Source organism: Antedon bifida, chromosome 1 (genome assembly GCF_963402885.1).
Source record: "Antedon bifida chromosome 1, ecAntBifi1.1, whole genome shotgun sequence".
NCBI lineage: Eukaryota > Metazoa > Echinodermata > Crinoidea > Comatulida > Antedonidae > Antedon > Antedon bifida.
In genome coordinates this window covers 24194044-24221747 of record NC_136226.1, presented here as the reverse complement: position 1 = coordinate 24221747, position 27704 = coordinate 24194044, and the positions used below count along the sequence as shown (strand labels likewise).

General features: G+C 34.4%; 5 protein-coding genes across 8 annotated transcripts in view; 2 read left to right on the top strand and 3 right to left on the bottom strand.

Moving 5' to 3' along the window:
* The window catches only part of LOC144846199 (T-complex protein 11-like protein 1), a 207238-nt gene that overhangs the window by 11089 nt on the left and 168445 nt on the right, over positions 1–27704 (bottom strand). The window lies entirely within an intron of this gene.
* LOC144845993 (uncharacterized) lies at positions 130–6969 on the top strand. The gene is made up of 11 exons (XM_078703513.1): positions 130–236; positions 664–804; positions 1037–1199; positions 1578–1875; positions 1971–2368; positions 2489–2641; positions 2738–2847; positions 3791–4004; positions 4342–4617; positions 5096–5274; positions 5847–6969. Exons 2-11 carry the CDS (start codon positions 673–675, stop codon positions 6303–6305), a joined length of 2382 nt encoding a protein of 793 aa, XP_078559639.1. The 5' UTR covers positions 130–236; positions 664–672; the 3' UTR covers positions 6306–6969.
* LOC144846009 (NADH dehydrogenase [ubiquinone] 1 beta subcomplex subunit 2, mitochondrial-like) lies at positions 6872–8640 on the bottom strand. Of its 2 annotated transcripts, none has more exons than XM_078703514.1 (4): positions 8486–8640; positions 7558–7690; positions 7138–7222; positions 6872–7012 (listed from the first exon to the last, which is right to left on the bottom strand). In XM_078703514.1, exons 1-3 carry the CDS (start codon positions 8551–8553, stop codon positions 7148–7150), a joined length of 276 nt encoding a protein of 91 aa, XP_078559640.1. In that variant the 5' UTR covers positions 8554–8640; the 3' UTR covers positions 6872–7012; positions 7138–7147. The 2 variants fall into 2 exon arrangements, with proteins under 2 accessions (XP_078559640.1, XP_078559641.1); XM_078703515.1 differs by having other exon boundaries at positions 6876–7012; positions 7134–7222.
* Positions 8779–15608, top strand: LOC144846035 (uncharacterized). Its single transcript, XM_078703516.1, has 7 exons — positions 8779–8858; positions 9320–10413; positions 10667–10886; positions 11371–11613; positions 11779–12646; positions 13023–13272; positions 13819–15608. The coding sequence occupies exons 2-7, from the start codon at positions 9352–9354 to the stop codon at positions 14041–14043; spliced, it is 2868 nt and encodes a 955-aa protein (XP_078559642.1). The 5' UTR covers positions 8779–8858; positions 9320–9351; the 3' UTR covers positions 14044–15608.
* On the bottom strand, positions 16212–27311 carry LOC144846262 (synaptotagmin-A-like). Of its 3 annotated transcripts, none has more exons than XM_078703534.1 (7): positions 27218–27311; positions 21742–21883; positions 21262–21362; positions 20427–20700; positions 19819–20063; positions 19575–19686; positions 16212–18580 (listed from the first exon to the last, which is right to left on the bottom strand). In XM_078703534.1, exons 1-7 carry the CDS (start codon positions 27245–27247, stop codon positions 18255–18257), a joined length of 1230 nt encoding a protein of 409 aa, XP_078559660.1. In that variant the 5' UTR covers positions 27248–27311; the 3' UTR covers positions 16212–18254. The 3 variants fall into 3 exon arrangements, with proteins under 3 accessions (XP_078559660.1, XP_078559662.1, XP_078559661.1); XM_078703536.1 differs by having other exon boundaries at positions 26865–27301; XM_078703535.1 differs by lacking the exon at positions 27218–27311 and adding an exon at positions 25260–25535.

The following is a 27704-nucleotide window of genomic DNA, read 5'->3' as shown; positions in this document are numbered from 1 at the left end:
ATATAGTTCAATATATTTTTAAAATGTCACGCACTGCACTGTTATTGAAAATATGTGACACAATCGGCGCTCCATAAATATTGCGTACTTCCTTTTTCTGAAGGGGCGGCACTAATAGGCTTTCGTAGGTAAATATCAACATGTTCTGCTTCCATTCCACACACACACATAAGTTATAACACCGTTCGTAGCCTAGGAAATTGAATCTTATTTATTTTTGACTAGAAACGTCAAAGGTTCGTTATGACAAATTTTTAAATCCTAAAATAAAGTCTAGTCGGCTAGCCTTTTATTATTCTTACTTGGCATCTAGGCCTAGGCCTAGGCCTAGCTAGCTAGCCTATAGAGAGGGGTAGCGGGACGATTCGGCCCTGACTGAGACGATTCGGGCCGGGACGATTCGACCCTGTGACGATTCGATCCTGTGACGATTCGGACCGGGACGATTCGGCCCTGAGACGATTCGGACTAACCTATTTGATTCAAATTGTGCAAGGAAATCCTTGCGCAATTTGAAATTGCACATGGATAATCGTTTAAATTGCCCATGCATGGGCCATAATCGTTCAAATTGCGCATAACACACAACTACTACAGTCAATGTATTTAAAGATGTTAAATGGTCTGAAATTTTGCATTTAGTAACAGTATTTTTGTTTATAGGTATAGAAGATGTCGGCAATTAACGATACATTATCTATTCTAAACGTGGAGCAGTTGAACAATGCAGTGAGCCTGGCGCATGTATTACCCTTACAACCAGATGGGAACCAAACTAATCACATGACACTACCAATTCAAAATGTAAGGATTTATAGCAGAACAAAGTTCAATCAATTCTGTTGTGTCTTGTCATAGAATTTAAGATCCATCTTCATTGGGTCTCCACATAAAGATTTTAAATTGTTACAGGTACTTGGATACTTGATCCTTCATCCCTTTACAGGGTCCTCATCTTGTAGGTGGCAGTTGGAAGGCAATCACTTGAATATTATTAACATTAATATTTTGTATGTTGTTCTTTATATTTGTTTAGACCAACCATGCTATGTCAGTGTCTTCTTCGATGCCAAGGATCACGGTGTCCACTACCATACCCACCAACATCACCAGTAGATCTCTTCCGATTCTGATGTTAAACACAGCCTCTCAAGGAGATCAAACGCTAAGCCATACAAATAGTAGCCTCAGACAAATAAGTAAGTAATGTATTAAATACTATACCTTCATAAATGAGTCAACAATGAGTAATCCTCCCTTGTTTTGGCTTTCCGTAGTTGTATTATTTTTCTAATAGTAATATTGTAATATCTGTATATGATTAAGACACTATCATACAGAAAGACACAGGTTCAAATACCAAGAACTCCCAGTCCACTCAATAAAGGAATACCTGGTGTGGAAAGTGTCTAGCCACCTAACAACACTTAGCCAACAATAAGCTCCTTAAACATAGCATTAGAAGTTTCAGAAGAAGTTTTCATGTTTATGCTGAGAACTTCTATAAGAGAGGTTGTTTTGTTTACTCTTTTTTTAAAAACATAAATACCAGATTTTTATTTTTTTATATTATCTAGCAATTCCTGTTCTACAGGAGCAGAATTCACATGTTGTACTACCGATACAAAATGTAAGCCCTGGCAGTTTTGGAACATGCCTGCCTGTTGACCACAGTACAGATATAAGTCTTCAGACATTACTATCGTCACCAAACCAGCTCAATACTCTAAATCTGAACCAAGTTGTCAATCATAGAATAAATGTTGACGATGGAATTCAAAGACAGAATATTAATAATAACTTGCAGGTTATATCACCAGTACCGATCTCACAACCAGTAGCTACAGTAATAAATAATAATAAACATATGCAAAGGTTAGTAAGGTCTACTAGCAGTACTGTCGTCTTAGTAGTAGTAGTACAGTATACACAAGTTAACATCTACAAGTTTGAATTTTTTTTCTTTGCAGTTCAAAGTTGCATCAAAATGAAACCTTTTTAGTAAACTTAAAACTACCAATTACTATTCAAAACAACCAGCCAATAAAGATCAACTCAATGCCTCAAGCCCAGCCAACTGCTGATATTTCAACTAATCCTATTGGCCAGCATCTTCAATTATCGCTGCCAGAATTGCAAAATCAACCAATCGGAAAGAATAATATATCATTGCTAACTACAAGCAATCTGGACCATCTTGTGACTCAAGCCAGTGATGATGAGACGTGCCAGAATGGAAACCAGATGATAGGGACACAAGACCCTGTGGCTGCTGCCAGCTTGTTTGCTGGGGTCACAGATGAATTAGATGGAAATTCTTTGATTCCAAGTGAATCGCAAACAAAGAATGATTTTGACACTAGTTTATGTAAGTGTTATTACAAGATTCACCAGGCTGATATCGAGTTTGCTGTAGATCAATTATACATAGCCAAAACTAACATTAAAATTTACACACTTCAACCGAGATTCTGTGTTTTTTTTACAGGGTGTGTAGAATGCAATACAAGTCATCCTCTACTATGTCCTGTCAAAGGTGAACTTCAGTGTATTCAAGATTCTCCAATACTCAGCCATGCACGTCAAACCTTACCAAGTATTTTAAAGATAAAGTCTTCAACTGTGACACCAAATGGAGAAGGTAAGTCAACTGTTGGCTTATCAGATTGTGTATGAACATTCTTGGAACAAGTATTGCCTGCTATTATAAATAGTAATGCTGATTTATTTCTTACAGGTGTGTTTGCTAAAGTAACTATTGAAGCAAGGTGTCAATTTGGACCGTTAAAGGGAAGCATTTTGAAGAATGACCTTAGCACTGAATTAGATTGTTCAACACAGTGGAAGGTATATTACACCATTTATTTATTTATTGTCTGTAACAGCAAACTCATCACAGCTAACAGAAATCTTATCAAACCTAACAAACAGCTCATCACATATAACAGAAAAATCTAACAAACAACTTGTCACATCTAACAAAAAACTCATCACATCTAACAGAAAACTCATCACATCTATCAATCATCACATCTAACAGAAAACTCATCACATCTAACAGAAAACTAATCACATCTAAAAGAAAACTCATCACATCATCTAACGGAAAACTCATCTCTAACAGAAAACTCATCACATCTAACAGAAAACTCATGACATCTAACAGAAAACTCATCATATCTAACAGAAAACTCATCACATCTAAAAGAAAACTCATCACATCTAACACAAATCTCATCACATCTAACAGAAAACTCATCACATCTAAAAGAAAACTCATCACATCTAACAAAAAGCTCATATCTAACAGAAAACTCATCACATCTAACAGAAAACTCATCACATCTAAAGAAAACTCATCACATCTAACAAAAACATCATCAAATCTAACAAAAACATCATCACATCTAACAAAAACATTGTCACATCTAACAAAAACATCGTCACATCTAACAAAAACATCGTCACGTCCAACTCATTAATCACATGTAACAGAAAGCTCATCATATCTAACAGAAAATTCATCACATCTAACAGAAAATGTATCACATCTAACAGAAATCTCATAACATCTAACAAAAAACTCATCATTATGTTATGTTTTAAAAAGATATATCTTTTTAAACCATATTATAGTACATACATGGAATAATGAATAAAAGTGTGCTACACCCACGAAAGAGAGAAAAAAAAAGCTCATCATATCCAACAGTAAAATCTTACATCTAACAGAAAACTCATTACATATGTAACAAACCTCATAATAAGATGTATATACTTTATCTTCTAGATATTTCAAGGTAACGATCTTCATCATTGTGTTGATACCAGAAATGAGAATGTCTGTAACTGGATGATGTTTGTACGCAATGCTAGAATGTCCGTAGAACAAAATATAGTTGCTTATCAATGGGGGCAGTATATATTTTTCACTACTATTCGTGCAATACAACCTGGAGAGGAACTCTTGTACTGGTATTCTGGGAATTATGCAAAGAAAAAAGGTATTTTTGCGTTCATGCTTTTTTTGCAATTAAGTTTTATTTTTGGAATCTTTAACCCATCCTCTGAACTGTTTTTGAGGTGTTACATTGCTGGTTAATCATCTCTTGTACAAATTCAGTTCCTATCCAGCTTCTATTTTAAAATATGAAGTTGAAAGTTTATATTATATATATTGTTCAAAATTGTCTAGGTTTGAAGGACAAGCCAGAACAGTGCTTTTTAGAACTGAACAAAAACTGCTTTGTTGACTGAGATTATTGTACTTTGCATTTTGTTTTTATTGTGTCTCTGAGAAACTCTATATTTTATTTTATATTATTATTCAAAATTGTCTAGGTCTGAAAGACAAGCCAGAACAGTGCTTTTGGTGTTCAAAGTGCAATCGTCAATTTCTGTCTGTGTTGAAGCTCAACAGTCATATGAAATACAGCCATCCAGACACAAGTGAACGTAAATTCAAATGCACACATTGCTCGCGTGCCTTTCTGTGTCTTACCAAACTTAATGTTCATGAGATGACTCATTCAAATGTGAAGCCTCATAAGTGTAACCTCTGTGAAAAGACCTTTACAGACCCTAGCAATCTGCGAATGCATCAGCTTATTCATACAGGTAAAGCTCTGTCTACACTATCAAACTAGTTTGACAAAAAAAGTGATGTGCCCATATATGGTCATATCACTGCCATTTGGGCACATCACACTTGTTTTGTCAAACTAGTTTGATAGTGTAGATAGTAGTTAAACTGGTTGGCATGCTTGCATTATCAATCCCGGAATCTTTGGTTCAAATCCTGTTGAAATCCATAGTTTTTTATGACCAATAATGAAAACATGTTTCACATGCTGTAATTGGCGAGTAAAATGCTTGAAAAAATACTAGGTACTGTATGTTATTAGCATTCTTTTTTTCAATACACCACCAGTGCCCATAACCCCTTTTCATGCATTTGAAAAGGTAGTACTGTACATTAAATTAATCAATATATTATTATTAAAAGACAGATTTCTAGGTTGCAAAATACTGTAAAAGTGTTAAAAATAGTATTCATAAATAACTGGACCAAAGTTTCTCATACTTTATTTTGTAGGTGTAAAGAATTTTAAGTGCCCACAATGTAGTAAAGCATTTCGACAGAAAGCGCACTTAGTGACACACATGGTGACACACACAGGGGAGAAGAAACTTAAATGTCCACAGTGTGACAAACTATTTAGCCGTCAATCAGATGTAAAAACACACATGTATTTTCACACCAAAGAGAAACAGGTAAAAAAGTGCAGCAGTGTTGATAATTTACTTTCCAGAGGAAAGACACATTCTTCTTGATCTAATTTAAGATCACAAACAGCATTTTAATACTATATGGGCCTATTGCGATCATTGTTATCATCTATAAAAATGAAATATATGTTGGTTCTAATAATGTAAGTGGCCAGAAATACCAGCATGCATTGATATTTTCATTTGTTCTTATGTGATTCACCCACTTTCTATTGATTGTGAAGGCCTGAACAAACAGAAGAATCGTAACTTTGCAGCAACTAGACAACGTCAGGCTAGGCCTATAACTAGCGCACGATATTTGTACCTTACTGCTGTTTACCAGCTAGGCTTACAAAACTAAACCTGTGGGCTAGGCCTAAAGACATTCGACGAGAGCTACTTAAGTGGTTCATTTTTTCTTTTTATCATAATTTACCATAAAACGTACATTTAAGACAAGGAATGACCTGGTTTATTGTTTTTAAAGTAATATACTGTATATAGATTATTTTTACAAAACATCAACAATTGTACGATAGTATCTTTAATTAATAATTGTATGTTATCTGTTATAGGCAAAATGTTCATTATGTTTCAAGGAATTCTGGAACCCTCAGCAATATCGAAAACACATGAAAAGTCACGCACAAGAACGCGAGTACACTTGTGATTACTGTAAGCGAGGTTTCAACACATTGTCCCACTTTAAACGTCATCAGGAGTCAGCTGTGTGCCAAAGAAAAGACATTTCTTTACCTGAAGGAAAGTCTGAGAAAAACCGTGGCAGGGGTAGACCAAAGACTAAGAAAAGAAATGGTTACAATATAACACATAAACTCATTGCTCCTGCAATTGATCTTTCACAAGCATCACCCCTTATGGAGACCGACTGTGAAGAGAATCCTAGGACGACGGAGGCGATGTCTGATATTGAGCAATTGCATACTTCATCCACATGGAAAAAGAGATCGACAAGGATTTCACAGAGAAGGAAGCAAGGGAAAGTAATGAATTTTACTGACGACGGAAGTTGATATTTTTATTAGACCTTTTGTTTCCTCCAACAAAGCTCACAAAGTTACTAACCCCCAGCGAATCATGTAAAATGCTATTGCTGGGAAATGCACACACTCTTAATCCTGTTATACCCTAAACAAAATGATTTTTGATAGTGTTTCCCCCTCCAGAATTTAAAACCCTGTTTGGTTATACAGAGAAGGGAATAACCTGTATTGCAGCTTATGGGCTGAATTGCACACAGGTGTGGACAACCAGTATAATTCATTACTTTCATCTGCCCAAAACGAGAGGAAATGAAGCAGTACACCATTGCAATTCCAATACATATACTATGATAGAGGAACATGTTTCATGTCTCTCCGGCTTCATCTCATCTTGGCTTTGTTCTTTTAATAGAAAATACACATTTTGCCTCTACTTGCTTAAATCCAATCTGCCAATTAAGTTGTATCGTTTAAACAGTTTATGGTTTTTATTCAGCCTTTTCAGGAATACCCATTACAGTCAGCTGGTTGGAAACTGTCTCTAATACTGTAAACTTCATAACAAAACGACTACTTTGTAAAGATTTTTAATTTTAATGAACTCCTTCTATTTATTTACAATAGTGCATATCCACAGCAGAAACTTGTAATTGTTTTAAATCAACACAATAAAACAGTTTCTATCTATAGTGTTCTTTCATTCTCTGAAGTTTTTATTATTAGTTTCAAACAATCATCTGAAAAAAAAAAACACACAAACATTTATCAGTGGTTTTTATAAAGGAAACAAATGATAGATGAATTTATCAATAAGACCCTAATTAGCTCATTTACGATGTTTTCCAATAAGATACTCACTCACTGTGAAATCTTCAGTCCTCATCATCTGGTGGTATACCAAGTTCTTCATTGGTCCATTCAGAGGGATCGGGATAAGGAAAGTGACCCTGGAAAGTTTAAAAAAAAGCAAAACATTCAGTACAATAAATATACATCAGTACTATATTTCATGAATTGAAGGCATTGTTGTTGTGGCATCAATTTGAACCATTAAAGCGCATTCAGTTATTAAATAACTTTCTTGCTCTAAACTGAGAAAATAATTCAACTGAATTAAAAAAAAGTTTAGAGCAAAGTAGGAGGATTGGAGAAGTGTTCTTTACTTCCCAAATTGCAGCCAGATTGCCGTGAATACAAGGATGTTCCAAAGATACTAGGCCCCTATTTTGCAAATGTTGAATGTTACTTTTTTTTTTTTTGTTAACATAAGTAGATAACTTGCCAAAACATCTTCTGGTTCATGATAGAAACGCCACATTATCCAGAACCACATTGACCCTGCTAAGAATTCACCTATAAAATACTCTCTCCGTCCTGGATGATTTGCACCTCTGTATACAGGACTACCACTCATACTTGAAAAAGAAGATGATCACAATATCATTTATACTAACTAATTCATTGTAGATAGATAAGTCTACAATAATGTTTATGAGCTGTAATTGCCTTTTTTCAGTTTCTTAAAATACAATGAAGTTGATTCATTGAGTCACAGAATTGTTATTTGGTGGTAACAGTTATCATTGATTGTTTATCCAGCGGGTCTCCCTGCTTTTAAACTTTTAACTTAGCTTGTGATTTCTACTTTAGCAGTAGTACAGACAAAGATTGTATAAGCGTAATCCCATGGACGCCATTCAGCAGGGCAATATCAAACGATTTTTTGGTCAACGACTAAGTTTTCTATCCAAGTATGAAATAAATAAAATACAATTTGCGCAATTTCAAATTGCGCTGTGCAATTTGTTGAAACACAAAATAATATTTATCATGAAACGTGGTAGGCATATAAAAGGGGAAGACTAGGCCTAGCCTAGGCCTTGTTGACTACTTAACTACAACAGTTACAATACAAAATACCATTACCAGCCAGGAGTTACAAACTTACTTATTACAGGGTATTCGTTCATCAAAATAAAAAGTTAGGCTACAGTGCCCAGTAGTGTAGCTAGGCCTGACAACAAGCAATTAATAAGTTATATGATACAAAAAACCTAGGCCTAGCCTGGACTAGAGTGACGCATTCGTCACGACACAACAATGCTTTATGTGCCTTGTCGAAATCATGAGGTTCTGTTTTTTGGTAGGTAGAAGCTAGGGCCTAGCCTCTAGCTAGGCTTAAAAGACTGGTTGATTTTATTAAAACTTACTTCCGAACATTTTTTGAGTATCTACTTGCTCTTCGTAATGATTGGCGTATCCTTGAAATGCCAAACATTTTTAAATAAATGAAATTATTCGCAGCGAAAAAAAACACCAAAAAACCGGTATTTGTTGCTGACCTATGACACACCACCCGGTTGATCCCAGCAAGCTTTTGAAACAATTTCCGCTGACCTCGTGTTTTCCAGGTCAACAGTTTCACACACTGATAATTGGTAAATAAACAAACAATACACATGGAAACCAACCAAACAATCCAACCGATCAGAGAACAGTAAGTTGATAAAACAGTGAACACTCTCGGTTATCAAGAACATGTGTATGACAGGACTAATTTGTAATATTATGACGATATATATGGTAAGTTTCAGAACGCACAGTGACAATAATTACCAACAAATTAAGGCTCCAATTTAATTAGATAGGCTATGTATGTAGGCTGGCAATATTAATAAAATAGCCTACTTAAATTGTCTAGTTAGTAAGTATAGGATAGACTCACAATGGTAGAGTTATAGGTGGTGATAACCTAGGCTAATCCTCCTAGGCCACCTCCAGGTTATAAAGTTAGGCCTACTACTACTATGGCCAGACCAACATTAAAAATCTTTTTTCAACTATGTTAATTGTAATTCCTTCCTCTAACCAGGAAAGGTGCATGTATGTGTACCATGTAGTTTTAGGTAGAGAGGCTAGAATAGGGCATGGTACTAGTTAACTGTAGTATCCCCAAAATATTTACTGTATTAACCAAAATTATACTCATATTATAATATTTCCTTGAATTTATAATTGTTCTAAATGTTTGTTTAATTTTATAGATAGCCTAAATTGAACAGAAAACATTAATAAAATGGCATCTTTTTCTATAATGAAACCACGTGGTATAACCACAATATTTGGAGAACTGGAGGAAAAAAATATTACTTTCCTTATAAACACAGCAGAGAGCATGTTTACTTACCTTAACATTGTAAAGGAAGAATTAATAGAAGTGTTATTGGCAAGAGCATACAAGCAGAAGGATACAAGCTTTAACATAATGGAGTATTCGACTGAGGTTACTCCTTGGGCTGATAAACTTGTACGCTGTACGCCACAGACTGTTACACTGGCTGCAGATTGGGTGAGGAAACTAACATGTAAAAAATGTTCAAATTTAAAAGATGCGTTAATAGCGACATACTCCGATTCATCGTGTGATTCAGTCTATATTATTACAGACAGACTCCCGGATCAACGTACTGCAGATATTTTGCGTCAGATACAATTATCCAGCGATGGCAGATCAATTCATGGGATCCTTTTCACCAGTTGTGAAGCAGATCCAGCCGCTTTAAAATTTTTCGAACAACTCTCAATTCAGACAGATGGTTCTTTTCATGTTATCAGTGTTTCTCGCAACGGGCGTGTTGACGGTATAAGGCCTGTAGTAACAGTGGAAGACATACATGCACACACAATAGAATCATTCGAACCTCTAGAAAAAAACGTACCAACCTCTATAATCCATCCCCCAGTAAGAACTGTTCAAGCATATTCTAATGATGATGTCATTCCAAACACTAGCATTGTTACAATGATAGACAATCCCCCAGAGCTAACGACAACCACATATATGTCCGATGTTACCGAGACTGAAACTCGGAAATACTGCAGCGTGTCAACATCACTTGATCAAAAACCTGTGGAGGTTGTGTATGTAAGAGAGCCAACGACTATCGTTCACACTAGAGATCGTTACGTAGTACCTAATGTAGTATGGGAACCATGTCCACCGCATATTGTTCACCCAGTTGTGCAAGACCTTGATGGAAATCTGTGTACAACAGCTGGGACATTAGTAACTGGTATGCGGGTTCTGGCTCGTAGAGATAATGACGGCTATTATTACATGGGTGTAGTGAAACAACAGGTAAGATGTTTAATGGTTTGGTCCAACTCATTAAATTATTTTATATCTCACATTGGAGTACTGTATGTAAAAGGTCCATTTACACTAGGAAGATAACGATTTATTATAACTAGATAAATATGCATTTTTCCTACATAAAACAAAAGAAATATGAACATTTTTCATCCTAGAACTAAGATAGCCATTTATGTTGCCTTTGATGCAAGTAATATTTTCACAAGTCCAATAAATATGACGTATATTTTAAATAAAGGTTACAATTAACAAGCGGTTTTTGATTGAATTCGATCAACGTCCATTTGGAGCAAGGTCAAATAATCGGCTTCAAGAAACAGCAATTTATGACATCATCGGACACAATGATGGCCTCCGTCATTGTGTTGTGACAGGAGATAGTGTTTTGGCACCATGTGACCATGTTCGGTATGCTCCTGGAACAGTTCTGGAGGGAACTGAAGGCAGGTCTGTTGGTAGTAAGTATATAAAAGATTTTTTTAAAACCACAATCAATGCAAATTCTTGAGGACCATCCTCTTAATCCATTTCTTCCACCTATTAGAATTTGTTATATTATATATAAATAATAATATATATATATATATATTATAAAATATTATTTGTATATGTCCTTTCAAAATGACCCAACATTCCTCTCATCTCTGACTCCAAGCTAAGACCTCCCGCTTCCTCCATTCTACTTTTCCCCATGCTCTCACCTATAAGGTAAAAACTAACCCCTTTTCTGCCCTCCTGGATGATATCAAAATTGCACTAAATTGTTTTTTTAAATTTGTATTTATATGGTTTCGTCTATTTAAGCCTCCTAACTGCCAGGGGTATATATCCCTTTTGAGTCTCAGTTCATAAGGAAGATCTTTGATACTGTGTACAAGTTTGGGGCTCTGTACACCTCCAGCACCTTCTTGTTCTCATAATTTCTTTGTGTATTCAATGTAGATTCAACAGATACAGATCATCTAGTTATCAGTTTCTTCAATGGTAATACCAAAAATGTTGCAAAACACACAGCTATTTGGTTAAAGAAAGCACACTATGACCGAATCAAACTGGAAATTCAAATGCCTCTGTCTGCTAGAGAGTACCTGACTAATAGCCCACACTACCCATACCAAACACCTCCAGGGTACTATGTCACACCTCTACCTTCAGAACCAGTGCCATACCAAACTCTGATAACAGGTAATGTATTTTTTTTTATGTATTATTGTGTATCTTTCTTAAACATAATGTGAATTTTTGGAAAAAGCAATTCCATGTGCTTTGAGTAATTGTAAAGAGTTTCCAATCAAGATTTATTCGTCGATTTATAAAATGAAAACAAAAAAACCAATATTTATTCTGCAGATTATACAAAGACACCAGTGCATACGGCAAGTACAGGGAAGTATCACAGCTTGAATTCTACTATTATACAAGAAAGTGTTGTTAAAAGTGAGGACGTGAATAAATATATACCTGGTAGCACGATGACCAAGAGTGAATTAGATGATAAAGTCAGAAAACAACTGATGGAGCACAAGATGGCAGCTGGTTACGACAGAGGTAGACTTTTAAACAGAGAGACTTTTGGTAGGAAGAGCGTATCTTTCCGTGAGATCAATGAATTGGATAGTGGTATATGCTCTGCTTATGATGATGAGGATTTCCTTGAAGATAAAACGAATGAAATGAAATTAAGTGACCTAACCAGCAGAATGACTCAGACGATACCGTTAAGAAATATTGGTGTTGGAACTGATTCTAGTTTACTATATCCAAAAAAATCAACAACATCATCAGAAAATAAACCAGATTGGAGGTACTGGGGAAAATCCTTGGATTCAAATGAACTGAAATTTAATAGTGATGACCGTGGTCAGTTTCGTGAGACTGAAATTGAACAGCCGTTAGAAGTACGCATCCAACCAAACTTAAATGGAGCCGGAACTGTGAATTCTTCTGCTCTCTACAAATCAGTTGATTCATCGATTAAAAGTGATCGGGCAAGAATGGAATGGGCATTAAAACATGCTAATCCATCTCAAACATCAGCAAAAATTGCTCCAGTCCCACCAGCAGCGACACGTTTTGGAAGTAAAGATGCAGCTCGTGAAGCGAAAGAACATAGCTTTTTAGAATATCGACGCAAGCAGGTCATAAATAGACAGATGAGTTGGAAAGAGAAGGAATATCAAACTGCAGAGATGAAAGCTGCCAAAGAAGAGAGATACAGGTGAGGAAATTAGCACTACCGTATTTAACTTTACTAAGGAAAGAAATTATTCATCTGGTAACTCACTCACTCCTAGGTCTGGTGGTGGAACAATTCTTCTTGGAAATGGACTGTAAACTTGCCTGCGTGCACTTTAGAGAACCCAGTTCATCATTCGAGATGATAGAACAATGATAAATTTACTATTGGAAACCTTGGCCACATGTGCCTAAAGACATGAAAATAACAGAACAGAATACCTGACAGTTGATACAGATTATCAAATTTGTTTGCATTGATTTTTTTCATGATAAATTTACAGCAGTGTGTACTGTTTAATTTTATTTATATACAAATATTACTGTGAATAATCTAAACTGTCATTTTTATACATCAGGTCATACACAGCAGATGTCATAAGAAGAGATGTCGCACGACAAAAGGACAATGAGCAGAAACTGAAGCATGTACAAGAGGCTAAAAGAGCCGTCAGTGCAAGCATTACGAGGCACCAGCAAGAGAAAACTGACCAGCAATTGGAAAGAGATTATGGCCGCACGGAGGCTATAAGACAACAGAAACAACGCAGAGAAGACATTAGGATGCAGCGGCAAGCAGAGATAGAAGACACTGTGGCACGACGAAGAGTAAGTATCTGGTGTATTAGATACATGAATGTGAACAGAATTGCTAAGGAATCTGGAGTGATTTAATGGTGTTCACATATTCAATTTCTATTCAGTCTTTTATTTCGGAATCTCTAGTCCATAGAAAATAATGTATATATTAAAACAATTTAAAGAAGTACAATATGATATACTCTCATCTCAGGTAGCTATTTCACCTGCAGAGCATCTTTGGCTCATTTATCAATACATTTTCACTTGCATTAAGTCTACACATCAGGCCATGTATGAATCAGAGGTCCCAATTTCCATTCTTGATTAGATAATTTTCTCATCTTTGTTCAAATATAATTCTTCATCATCGTCATCATATTTTATTTGAATCAGCTTTCTCCCTCTTCCAAGGGGTTACTGACTGCTGCCACACCATCTGTCCACTTCTTCCTGTCTTGTGCATCATGTTCTTCCAACCCAACTTTCATACTTTCTTTCTCCAATTATAATTATTGTTATTATTATTATATTATTGATAATGCAAATTATGTTAAATTTGTTCCTACTCAATAGGCAATCAAAGATCAATTAACTCAGCGAAAATGGCAAGAGCACAGCATGGCTATAAAAGAGAAAAAAGAGCAGGAGATGACACGGGATCAAATTATGCGGAATAAACAAATGGCAATACGTCAACGCTTTCAGGACATCGAGCAAGCCAATCAGCAGAAGAAAGATCTAAGGATGGCAGTGAGAGAACAGAAATTCCACGAACTCAGATCACAAGTTCTACCATGATTATAGTATACCAAAAGAAGCCCATCTCGAAAATAAGCTCCCCACTCTATGGTTTGCAAAAGTAATCTCGAAAAGCCCACTGGGCTTCTTTTCGAGATAGACTGTACTGAATGTCAAAGGAATAGAAATGTATGATCGTGTTAAATAAATATATTATTGAATTAATTACTGAAATTGATAGCCAATAATGAAAAACATTTACTTCTTGTAGAAAAGTTTTTCTCGTTAAAATACAACTCTAGAATCATAATAAACTCTGTCTTGCTTGGTTCCCACTATGACGTACGAATAAGGCATGTAATTTGACCGATCAAAAGAAAGAGTTCAAAATCAAATCAAATCAAAATGCGTTGCGTTGCGTCCCTTATTGCGTGATTTCCACTGGAGACGCAACGCAAGGACGTATACGCAAGTGACATTTCGAATAACACATCGCTTGTTGTGATTGGTCAATAACTACGTTGGGGTTACGACCTTGTGTTGCGTCTCTTTTGTGTGGGAACCAAGTATGACGTAGGACGTAACGCAAGTAAGGGACTTGACCAATCATAACCGATAGTTATTTTGAACTGTCGCTTGTGTTGCGTCTCTAGTGGGAACCAATGATTAAGCTTGGTTCCTACTAATTTAGACGCAACGTAATGGCGTACGCGCAACGCCAAGTTGCCAAGAAAAAGTTCGGACCCATCTCTTGTGATTTGTCAAATAATGGCGTTGCGAATTAAGCTTTAGCAGGGAAGGGGGCGACTCATTTTAGTGTTGTCTCCATTCACACTATTGTCTTGTAGGCCTATTTTACAATTTGATCGTGGTTTTCTACAAATGCTTTTTTTTTGCGAAAACAGTAGTTGCATTAACTTATGTATGTCTAGATTATTAATAGTTATTAATCAAAAGTGAATTTGTGGGTGTGTAATAATTATTTTATTCTGCAGATTAACGATATAGGCTAGGCCTCTGGTTCTAACACCACGCATATTAGTTTAACAAAGAACTAGAAATAGATTAAGTGACCAGGCTTAAGTAGTTTAACGGAAGCAATGGGCATAAAGTTTCTATTTGGATTCTGATCTGAACACAACACATATTATTACACAGTTTTAGTAGCCCACGCAATTTATTAATATGAAAATGATTATCAAACTTGTATTCTAAATTTTAAACCAAGCATTTTTTCAAATTATACCTCCATGGTTCAAACATATCAGTTATTGAATACAGAGTATTATAATATTAAATCCTTATAGAATTCAATACAAGATCGTAATCTTCATTCGGACTGTACGTTATTGTATTGAACACTATCGTAATGATCAAATTATATATGTAGTTTGGTTCAGTGTAGGAGAAAGTAATGTATTGCTTTTTACGGTATATATTTGCAATATGTAAATAGTACATAGTGTAAGTTTAGGTAAATAATATTGTATTCCGTATTTTGACTCGTAAACTAGTTTAATAAATTTACTGTATGAGTGAGTATTCAAGGCATTAGACTCGTTCATTACCACTAACTATTTCTTTAATTGTCAAAGCCTACTATAATTACCAAATCAATTGTTCTTTTTATATAATGCAGGCTTTTGTGTCTCGCTGTTCTCCACCACCAGACGAAGGTCGAATTAGGGAAACTGGGGGAGAATTACAAATTACAATGCATTCACTCTTCCCTGGTCAACTGTAACCAGTCTACTACCGTATAAGCATTGATTTACATTTCTTTTAAAGTTATACTGTTTTGTCTAACTGATCGCGAGCGGTTAGTGACGAGAGTGTTCTGGTTTTAATTAAAAAACCTGGCAACTCACGTTATTAGTGCGTGTGAACTCCGCAACAACACAATAGAAAGAGACATGACATGAAACATTTGAAATCCATCCGTACCCTCGAAAGTCATTTGAAGGATGAATAGAAACCAGTTGCAATTTTTAACAATAAAAAATAACAATTTGTATATAATGAACTGCAATTTTTATCTTGTTAACATATATTTTCTTATTCAATATGTCAGTAAGCACAAGTAAAACACAATTAAGATAAAAAATATTGAAAATTGTAGATACGATATTGAAATTTATCTATATTTTGGGAAAAATTTGCATTTTCAAAAGGTCAATGACCTTTTGACCTCTACTGACCGTAATAATCTTCCGATTAATTTTATTTAAATTTTAAAAGATTTTAAAAGATGTATGCTACACAATGTTACTAAGATAATACTAATTAGATGTTGGATTCTTGGGTTATTAAAGTTATACTGTTTTGTCTAACTGATCGCGAGCGGTTAGTGACGAGAGTGTTCTGGTTTTAATTAAAAAACCTGGCAACTCACGTTATTAGTGCAACAACACAATAGAAAGAGACATGACATGAAACATTTGAAATCCATCCGTACCCTCGAAAGTCATTTGAAGGATGAATAGAAACCAGGTTAAATATAAACTCGGCTTTGCCTCGTTGATATAACCTTTCATCATTCCCCTCATGCCATTATTTGTACCATTACACTCATAAACATTCATTATTTGTATAATATAGTAGTAACATTTATTTCCAAATACCAATACAAGTGAGGAATTTGAATACAGTGTGGTATAGGAAAATCAGAATATATCCTAATACAATACGCAGATATGGTCTTTGTTAAGTATGAATGGCTTATTTCCACCGTCCTATATATTTTCTTATATATAAATAAATTAATATTACTGTATGTAAAAAATAGTATTGTATAATATATCAATCATATTTATTATACACCCTCCATGCTAACTGTTTGATTATAATTTGTAGGTAATAAGGATAATGAATGTATTGGAATGAAAATTGTAATGATGAGAATGATAATGATTATAATTTGATATATACTACATGCAATTACTTTCAACCCTGCGGATAATAATATAGGGCCTATTATAATTATTTATTGCACCAAAACATAGGACAAAATGATTCTTAATTCACCTCGCATTATCTATAATATATCTTTGTTTAATTTATAACTTATTAATGTAAAATTGGTTTAATTTACCAGCAGGGTTAAACGCCTAAAAGGATTGCAATAACCAGATCTAAATATAAATCTACTACACCCAGGGATTGTTAAACAAAGCAACCAATGATCACTCCATTTTGAATACATCTATTCATCATGGCTTATTAAATAGGTATTTATTAGGCCTATTACTGGTTTAATTTAATTATTAATTATATCTTATATCTAACAAAAAATAAACTGACTGACTAACAAATGTTGTCTCCTAATTTCTGTCCAATTTGTAAACACATTATGAAGATTAATAAGTTGGAAATATACTGACAAAGTCTGCTCAACTTATAAACGCGCGTGTTCAATACGTTCTATCTGACAAAGTCTGCTCAACTTATAAACGTGCGTGTTCAATACGTTCTATCTGACAAAGTCTGCTCAACTTATAAACGTGCGTGTTCAATACGTTCTATCTGACAAAGTCTGCTCAACTTATAAACGTGCGTGTTCAATACGTTCTATCTGACAAAGTCTGCTCAACTTATAAACGCGCGTGTTCAATACGTTCTATCTGACAAAGTCTGCTCAACTTATAAACGCGCGTGTTCAATACGTTCTGTTTTTATTAAATTGTTATTTTAATCAATTTGAACAGATGGTTCTCTGTTTATGTTTCATTTCAAAATTCATATTCATTTGCATATTTATGACATCGATAATTTATTAATGATTATGCAAGCGAAATGTCATATTTATTATACTTTTTTGTCGTCTGTTGCTGTCAAAATGAAGAAACTGTTATAGGCCCACTTGTCCAGCACTATGCATTCTAAAGAATGCTAATTGAAAATTATCTTCATTGCACATAAGCCTCATATTATGATTGTCGTACATTTATTTAACATTTCTTCCAATGACTGGTATTCATTCCCTTTTGTAATTATCCACACCAGATCAATGTTAATTGGTTGAATAAGTGTTTTTAAACTGAATGGATGTTGGTATTCGCCTCGCTGCATCCTTACCATAATCTTACCTTACCTAAACTCTCCGGACCTCGTGGCCCATAAGGCTGCAGTGGCAATTTTTCAGTTGGTTCTATCGGCGATTTGTTTTGCTTCGTTTAATTACATATTCTCCATCCAAGGTATTCTCTCTTACTTATTCTTACCATAATCACTTTACCATAATTTCTAAAAACCATGGAGCATCCGTAGCTACTTTATTCAAGTAAACTATACCACTGTGCAAATGGTCGACGTGGATATCTCATTACCTCGCTCCAATGTTCATACGAAAGTGCGGAACACTTTCGACCAATCATAACCCGTCCTAGTTCATCAGACGTAACATCGTCTGAATTCTCATCGACCGCACGTTTACTATTAGTCACTACGATAAGAAATTTCACTTTATCTAACTTATCTGGCGGAACTTCAAAATACATAAGTTCATCAAACTCTGGATTTAAATCGTTTTCTCTAATTTGAGTTCTTCTTCGTTTCAATTTTCGACTTCCAAGAATTAAAGTTACTCGGACACATGTGTCTGTAAATAAATACAAATGGTTGACGACAGATTATTTCATATTATGCTATTGATTGAATGATTCGAAATTCTCATAAAAACAATATAAAAATAAAAGACAAATCAATAACAGAGAAAATCAGAATAACCCTATAAACTATAAAGTTTGTTTCCAAAAGTGTCCTAAAACATTTATCGGTAAAGAAAATAATATTTAATGGGTAACTGAACGATTAAAACATTTAATTACGATAAACTATTCCATAATAATCAATATATTAAAGATATATTGTCCCCCTGAAAAAATAATTCTTTACGAAATTCATAATAATTATTTACTTTGAAAAATTTGGATTGAAAAACAAATTATTTACCTGAAAAAACTGTAATTTTAGCAAAAAATAGTCAAATAGACCACATAACTTGGTTTTTGTTTTCTTTGTCGGTCTAACGACATTTTATAAAACAATTAGTTAGAATATCAAATTTAAACAGTAAGAATTTCTTAAATTATTTGTATAAGTAGACACTTTTAAAATGTAAGTCAAAATGTTCTGTTTAGTGAAAAATACAAAATATTAAATGTATTACCAAAATTGAGTTTGGAAAACATCCGAATTAATACCAAAAGAACAAAACATTAATTAGGGGTATATCTGCTATGTGTGGTATTTAAATTACCATACGTGGTTGAGCACACAGTAAAGTAAAGGATTATTTTGGATATGTTTTGACGGCAGCAGTATGTGGGTGTTTAAAAATGTTCCTTATTTCTTTTTTTTTTCTGAAGTTCACTTCCAGTAATACAGGGTAAGTGTGTTCGACATGTTTCAAATAAAATGAATAGGCCCTACATGTTTAGGCCTGATAAACAAATAATTAGTGACCCGAAAATGATTCCACAGAGTTGTAGGCCTAATTGAACACATTGGTGGCCCGTGCAGCAAATAATTAGACCCATTGAAACAGTCATTCCGTAAGAGTATATTAATGAACAGGCCTAACATATACATACCACATTGTAGAGTGGACAATGGTTGTAGATTTGTAGCTCTTAAAATACCGACGATAAGACGGTTTGATGTTACTAGATAACATAAGGATATACACATTTCTCCGTAGTAGCTCTAAAAATAGATTTAAAAATAGAACAAGTATTAATAATTATTTTTAATGAAAACAGCATGAATGTTGTTTTAATTGTCACCGACAACATTTGTTAAACAATTGATCATTTCCACCCACTGTATTCTACATACCTTTACCGAGGGTTTAAGTTGCAAAATGTTTCTATACGACGCAGTAAAGTCAATTTCTTCCAAATTTAATTCGATTTCTCCAACGACAGTTGGTTTGGTGAATTTGTCATGTTCGCAAACATAACATTTGAGACGATACAACTGTATTTCCATCGGGTGAATGGATGCATCAAAACTCTCCTCAAAGACTGGCTGTAACGTTCTGTGTTTTATTGTTGTTTGAAATGAAAACGACGGCAGATTCCCTAAAATAAACAGAACGTGTTACTTCAATGACATTTAGTTTCCTATTTTAAGAATATTTGAAGGCATACGTTCGTACGACTATCAATTCGTAAATAACTGTTAATGCTAAAAATGAAATTGTATTCCCATACAACAAAATAATAGCAAAACATAATAACAAGAATAGATGCGTCTACTACAACCTTGGTACCGAAACAAAATACCAGTACACTAAAAGTAATCATAGAGTTATGAGTTATATATACAGTTTATACATAGTTATCTCATTGGAAAGAGGACAAGATTGGATATTGTATTCCCGGTACGTGAGGATCTTCAAGTTTTGTAGGCCTAATACTGGATCTCGTTAAAGTTATTCTAACCTAATATTTTCTGCAAGGTGAACTTTACAAATGGATCTGTGCTCCCTCCATAATTCTTCATTGGCAGGTCGTATACTTGATGTATTGTGATGATCAGTCCTGTGTTTTCTTGGCAGCCCAATGATATCTCTAATTTACCTAATTCGGTGTCCTCTGGTGATCCATTTTGAGGAGGCAGGAATTGCATTTCTTCAAGTTGTTCTGAAAGGATGGACTCCTTTGAGTCGTACATGGTAGAATTTGCTCGACGTTCTTGGGATTCAGAGAGAGTCAACTGAAATAATTAAAAATGTGTCATTTATTTATAAGGTTGTGATGTGTAACACTCTCACTGTTTTTTTAAAGGTTGGAATATGCACTTTAATATATATCTGGTCACTTATGGACATTCTTCATTCTTTATTTTAGCAAATGTACTCTCCATGAATCTTTTTCTTCTCCACTCAAATTGTCCATCCCGTCTGGAAATATATCCAAAGTATTGCAATCCATGTGAGCAATATGCTTTAAAACTTACTGGTCGACTAAAACAACAACGCAAACAGTACTTTCTTCAAAACTAGTAGATAGCGCACCTTCTTCCGTATGAGGCGTTAAACCGCTGCTTCCGTATGCAACATGGATCATGTGCACGTTATATTAATTACAAATGCAGTAGGCCTACATTCTTCGAAAAGTGTAGAGGATCGTTTCCCGATGTTGGCCTACTGTCCAATTCACAACCTGAAGGACCCCACCAGAAACAGGTCTACGGACTTAGGGGAACCTCCTTGGTGTGTAATACCAAAATGACAATTACGATTTTTAAATTACGATTATAAAATGAAATACTTACCGCTTGCCCAAACGAACCATATGCCTCTCCCCCATAATACTGGTATGTTCGTTCGCTGTGTGCTCGACCTTTAACTTTTACATAATTTGGATTCACAACATCTGCAAATTAAATATATTAATATAATAACAATATAAGGTAGCCATAATGTCGCCAACGCGCTGCTAGACTTCTATCCGGTTGCGCCTCTTTGCAATTCGATTTTTCTGACACTGTTTTGATTTGTTTGCTTAGTTACTAGTTTATCTAATTTTGTTTGTTTCACTTCAGCATGAGTGAAAATATCTATCGAGTATTTGTATTGTTGCTTATATTATAAATATTATAATTTGTGCTTTTTCAATTGATTTTCAAAATCTATATTGTTTTCGTTAGGCCTACTGGAACCACATCGCATTTTCTGAGTACCACCGATATTGGTGAACGAATAAATTGTTTTGTCATTTATTTCATTATTTAATTATCCACATTTACACTTACCTCTACGTTTGTATTTTCTGTATATACAACAAGATATACAGAAAACTAACAGCAAGACAAGAATCAGGAGTATAGCCGATCCAACGATAAGGCCTATTTTAGCAGCATCTGACAATTCAGATATTTCAATCATGTTAAAGTCCTATATTTGAGAGATAACAATTACTGTTACAGAAAACAAAACAGCAAATAAACACGATAAATCCTACATAATATAACGTTAATAATAATATTATTTAAACAGTTATTAAGTTAATAATAGATTTTAAAAACAGATGGTTGTTAGTACAGTCATAATTTCAAATTTTAGTGAATAAATAATACGGGAAAACAATAACACCAACAATAAAAGTGACAGGAATATCGATAAATAGAATTTGAAACACGGATAAAAAAAACAAACAGTGAGCGACAGGGGGTGTTCTAGTATAGGCCTACATACATTGATCAGTTTAATCAGCTTTTGTTACGGTGTACCTCACCAATATATCGATTTGGTATAATTATGCTAATAAAAAAAATTATCAGAATGATAACTTGAAAATTGTGGATGTTAACTTGCTAACAAAAATTATGCAAAGCTTGTAACTATTATAGCATTTTGCCAGGTAATAATTAATTCAGAATAATAAATTAATAATTGTGATAATTATAACGTAATCTTTTAATTTTGTTAGTAAACTGCAACTGCAAACTATTTGAATATTTCCAGGTCCCTGTCAGTTCTACTGTAAGTTAAGATATCACGTGATTTCTTTCGGATTTTAATTGGATAAAAGCAAATCAAATAGGTGTACAGTATGTTAGTATTACAGCGCAATGTTCAGGTGTGTGAACAGTAGTGTGATAATCAATCGGTTTAGGTTTATTAATATTTGTGTTTTAGAACCAGATGCTTATTGTAAGCCATATTCTGTTTTTATGAACAGTGCCTTAGTGGGTCTATTAAGCTTGCTTTCCACTTGTACGCAACGCAAGAATGTAAGTGCGCCGCAAGTAATTCATCCCAATTGTCACTTGTGATTGATCAACTCAATTGCGTTGTGCTTACGTCGTTACGTTGCGTCCAAATGTGAACCAAGCTTTATTATACATTATACACTTAATTGGCGTTTGCGTTTGAAATAATGATGAGAATGTATGCAAGGTGTTAGTGTCGTCCCTTTTCCTACAACAGAAACAGTTTTATCTACAGAGCACCAACCTATGCTACCCTTCAAACTGAGAAATGCCGTGTCAATAAATAATTTTAAATCTGCTCTAAAAATAAATGTTGACGCAGAAAGAAAAATCACTACGTATTGTATAGTGCATTGTATATTTTTGTATAATTGTCACTCTTCCCTGGTTGTATAGTAGGCCTATATTTTTGTATAGTTATTTGTTTTTTTTTCATATTTGTTGCCATTGATTGTCAGCATATGCTGTTTAAGGTTACCCTCTTTAAATAAGGTTTAATAAAAAATTAAAAAGTGACGCGAAGAGATACGTAGGTCTTATGCTTGGTTCCCACTAGGACGTAACGCAAGGACGTAAATGCAACGTAAGCGAGTTGACCAAATGACAAGCGACAGTTCGAATAATCCATCGCTTGTGATTGGTCAACTCACTTTACGTTGCGTTACGTCCTTGTGTTGCGTCTCTAGTGGGAACCAAGCATAAGTAACACATTTTAATAAGCGATTTTACCAGCCGAGTTTAATCCAGGGATATTTATATTCATTTATGTCACAATTATAATTAATATACTAATAGGCCTAATAGAAGTGCACTCAGCAATGGTAGGATTCTATTTCATTAGGTGTGTCACAAAATACATTATAATGCTTCAACGGCGTCGAAATAGAATATTAGTCACCATTATTAAACGCGTTGACGCGTCATCAAGGGTATCATCAAACACGCGAGATATGTGTTCTTCAATTAATGTATGTATGGGCCTAGTTTTAAACCGTAATTTTTATTCTTAATTAAAAGTATTCGATGGAGTTATTCCATTATTTTATTGTAAACAAAATCTGTCTTTGGAAGTTACTTAGTATATTTGTGGTTTACGAGGCCACGTGTAATAAAGATAAAGATAACGTATTCTTAATATGCTTCACGTATTATTGGAATTGAGCAGGGCTCAGTCGAATCTATTTTTGATAAGAGAATACTTAAAACGAAAAACATTTTGATTTTACAAGACTCAACAAATCCGATTCACTGTTTTTGAAGTTTTTAGGACCTGCAGACGCAGATCCATCACCTATCGTAAAAATAGATTCCGTAAGAGTTTTTATCCAACTGCCATTAGAGCACTGAATGTGATGTGTCATGGCTTTTGTACTCCGTCCCTCTGTTTTGTTTTGTATTATATTGTAGTGTCAGAGTTTTCTATGCAATTTATGCAAAAGATAGAATAATGGAATTGATTGGTGAAATTCTGAAAATATGCCTCCATCGTTATGTTCCGAAACAAACACCTGAGCTAAATTGAAGTGGGAAATGAAGGAGTTGTTATTAATTGTCATTAATTCGGCCTACGGGATTATTAATATTAATAGATGTGAGGTAATCACGATTATCCAATATTCCGTCTCTGCACCATCAATCGCTTCGGGAATGTAACCGGTATGTCCATAATAAAAGTAAACACATTGGCTATATGTTAAGTCCTTGATCAAATATAACTAAATCCTTGAACGTGATGTTACATTTATTGTATTTACTATCAGTTTTTATAATAAGTGTTGAATTTAAACGAGCTGTAAGATTTGTAAGTGTAAACTACACAAACCTGCGATAGGCTAATCCTTGAACGTGATGTTATATTCATTGTATTATAGGCCTACAAAAATTAGTGTTAACCCTATTTTAGCGTAATGCCTTATTTCATTCCCTTGAAGTTAGCCCTCAGACGGATTAAAATTGACATTGAAGTTGTAACAAATATATAAATCAAAATAACAATTTCCTTTTTATTACAACAAAAAAGTCAATCATGGAAAATCCCGTAGCACCACTTTTTAAAGTTATTATTCACGATGCTCGTTCTGTTTTTCGATGGGTCCCCAACTTGAAAAGAAATATCGCAACCCGAAGTTCCTTTAAAATAAATTATACTTTTTTTTATTTAGCATTATGGCGTAACACGCATACCCTGCACATTTACTCTTGTAACTGATGAATAGTATAGTAAAATATTAGAAAAATGAATGAGTGAATAATTTAATTAATTTTTAATTTAAAGAACTTTAAGTGGATCATTGACCTGTTACCTTGCAGCATTTAAGCGATTTAAAAGTGTTCAAAATCTAATTTATTGTCACATAATATTACATACATGAAATTTGTTTTCCTGAGCTTAGAAACATAGATACAATACAATTTAAAACACAATATAAAAACGTAACACCCTAACTAATTATCTCTTGAAAAATGTACATTATATAGTACATAGGCCCTATATATTTTGTTTAATTGAGTTTAATGACAAGAATAATCTATAGCAAATCCAAGTTTAACAAACCTACCTCCATTCCGTCTCCCATGATAGGATAGGCCGACTAATTGTTTTTACAGGGAGTTTGACTATCCAGGCCACCTCCTTCAAATCCTACCAGATTGTACATCATGTTCAAAGGCCTGGTATCAACTTATGACAATCCTTATGTTATCTCTGCGATCAATTAACGTCCCGATTCTAATTGATATATTTACCGGCAGCAGTCACGAATGCATGATGCGAGATTAACATTGACTTATCGATAACAATTAATAGTTTGATGTTTTCATTTCACTTGTTAATATTCAATTGCTACTCGAAAGCAAGGCCCGATTGCCATATGTTCATATTGGTATAATAAATTGATTCGCTTGAATGCGTAATATCAATTATGGATTTGCATGGTGTCTGAACATATTAATTTGACAGTAGAATCTTCCCCATAAGTAGCGCCATTATGAAAATCCGGTTAAGTTCTAAACGGAAATAGCATAATTTTAGGCCCTAATTTTTTAGAGCCTTGCCTATAACCACACGATTCTCAGTGTTTTTATGGATCTCCACATAATGTGTTCAGTATCCTAGACAAATTACGTATGGAAGCTTGTTGGTTATGTTAGGGTATATTATAATATAAGATACAGACGTCACATGCAAAACACATAATATGCTGTATCACGGAATATGCCTATTATGGGCATATTTATGATATACCGATATTCATTGGTAGTCAAACAAATGAGGATTAACAAGAGGCTAGTGTAATGTAATAACTAATGGTGAGCCCAGAGTCTTTGTCTGAATCAATATTGTATATTTAGCATGGCCAGGGTACGTGAATGTCAACTTTTTGTAATGCTATTGTAAGACTTATATAGACTTAAATCAGTGCATTCTGAATGAGGTAATTATTCTTTACACACAACGTTTAACCCTCCTTTATATACCACCGTCTCATTCTCATTAAAAAATGGAATCTTTGAAAAATATGTAGTTGTAGAACCGGGATGTAGTGTATTAATGGTTTTTAGTTGGGACCTATTATAGAAATGCGCAGTGACGCGTTGGGCGCAAGATGTTTAAAGACATTATTGGCAAAGTTTTTAGAGAGAAAATAACCGGGTTCATCCCCTCTTGATTTCGCTAATGTTTGCCAACCTAGACCTTCATTAAGTTTGATCTCATAAAATAATAATATATTACGTTGGAGGTCACCATATATAAAAGTCCGGATTTGGGTGAGGTCCAATAGTTTAAGAACAGTACCGGTATAATTTAGCTGTGTGAGTAACTGAGTATAGGTATTCATTGCTTTCTATTACTATGACTATAATATTATATGAACTGCTAACATTATTTGGAGATAGACCAAATACAACATACGACATTGTACTGTACAATATACGACACAATACACAAATACGAATGCCATCAATCGTTATATATATCAAAAGAAATAGTTAACCGTAGAATCCCTTTATAACTGGAAGTTCCCTCGGTGTTGACAGATTAGTCTTTTGGTTTGTCTGTCACCATAGTACAGTGTCATGTGTCCCAAGGTAAAGAATGATGAGAGGATATAGAGTTTTAATTAAGAAGGAACAGATGAAAAGAGTAGTAGATGATAACTTACCTCTTACATGCATGGGAACCAGATGAATGAAACCATGTAATGATTAATGAGGAAAGTACTAGATTCATTTGGCAACTTATGATGAGGCAGACGGGGGCGTTGGTGGAGGTGTTGGAGGAGGGTTTGGAGACTCTGAAGATTCTGTTGATTCTTCTTCTTTCTTTGCCTTCTTTTCGCGCCAGGCTCGAATGCTAGCAGTAACAGTAACGATTAATAAAATAAGTAATGAAATGATCATGATGATAATAGATGAAATAGATTTAGTTGTTAGTTTACCAGTTAGAATCCAATGATACACGTATCTATAACGTCCATATGCAGATAATTGTTAGTTCTAATTTCTGTCAACTTACGAATTTCCTATCGTCCGCCGGGTTAAACATTTGATTGTAGAAAACACGGTTGAGTTTATGCACAAACTACAAGATCGTAACACTAACAGCATATTAACTACACTCAAACTAGTCCCCGACCATATGTACCATGGGCACATTAAATATTATAGGCTCTAGATCCACATATGGACGGCATCATATGATTTGCAACAGTCTTAAGATTTTCTTCGATTGTCTTCGATTCTTAATATCCAAAACACGGCAGAAAGACCAGCGAAATCCAGACTAAGACCAGGTTAAAGTGTTTAAGCAGCGTATCGGCCGATTAGGGATCCACCGAAATACAAAACCAACTATTTTTTACGATTAAACTGTCTGTTATTCACCATATAATAGCTACAGACAATTACAGTATTGATAATAGATATTATCGCACCATTTTCTTTAGTTGTATTCAAGTGAAGCATAGTATGGGAAGCTAAATCTCATTTGCATAAGTTAACAA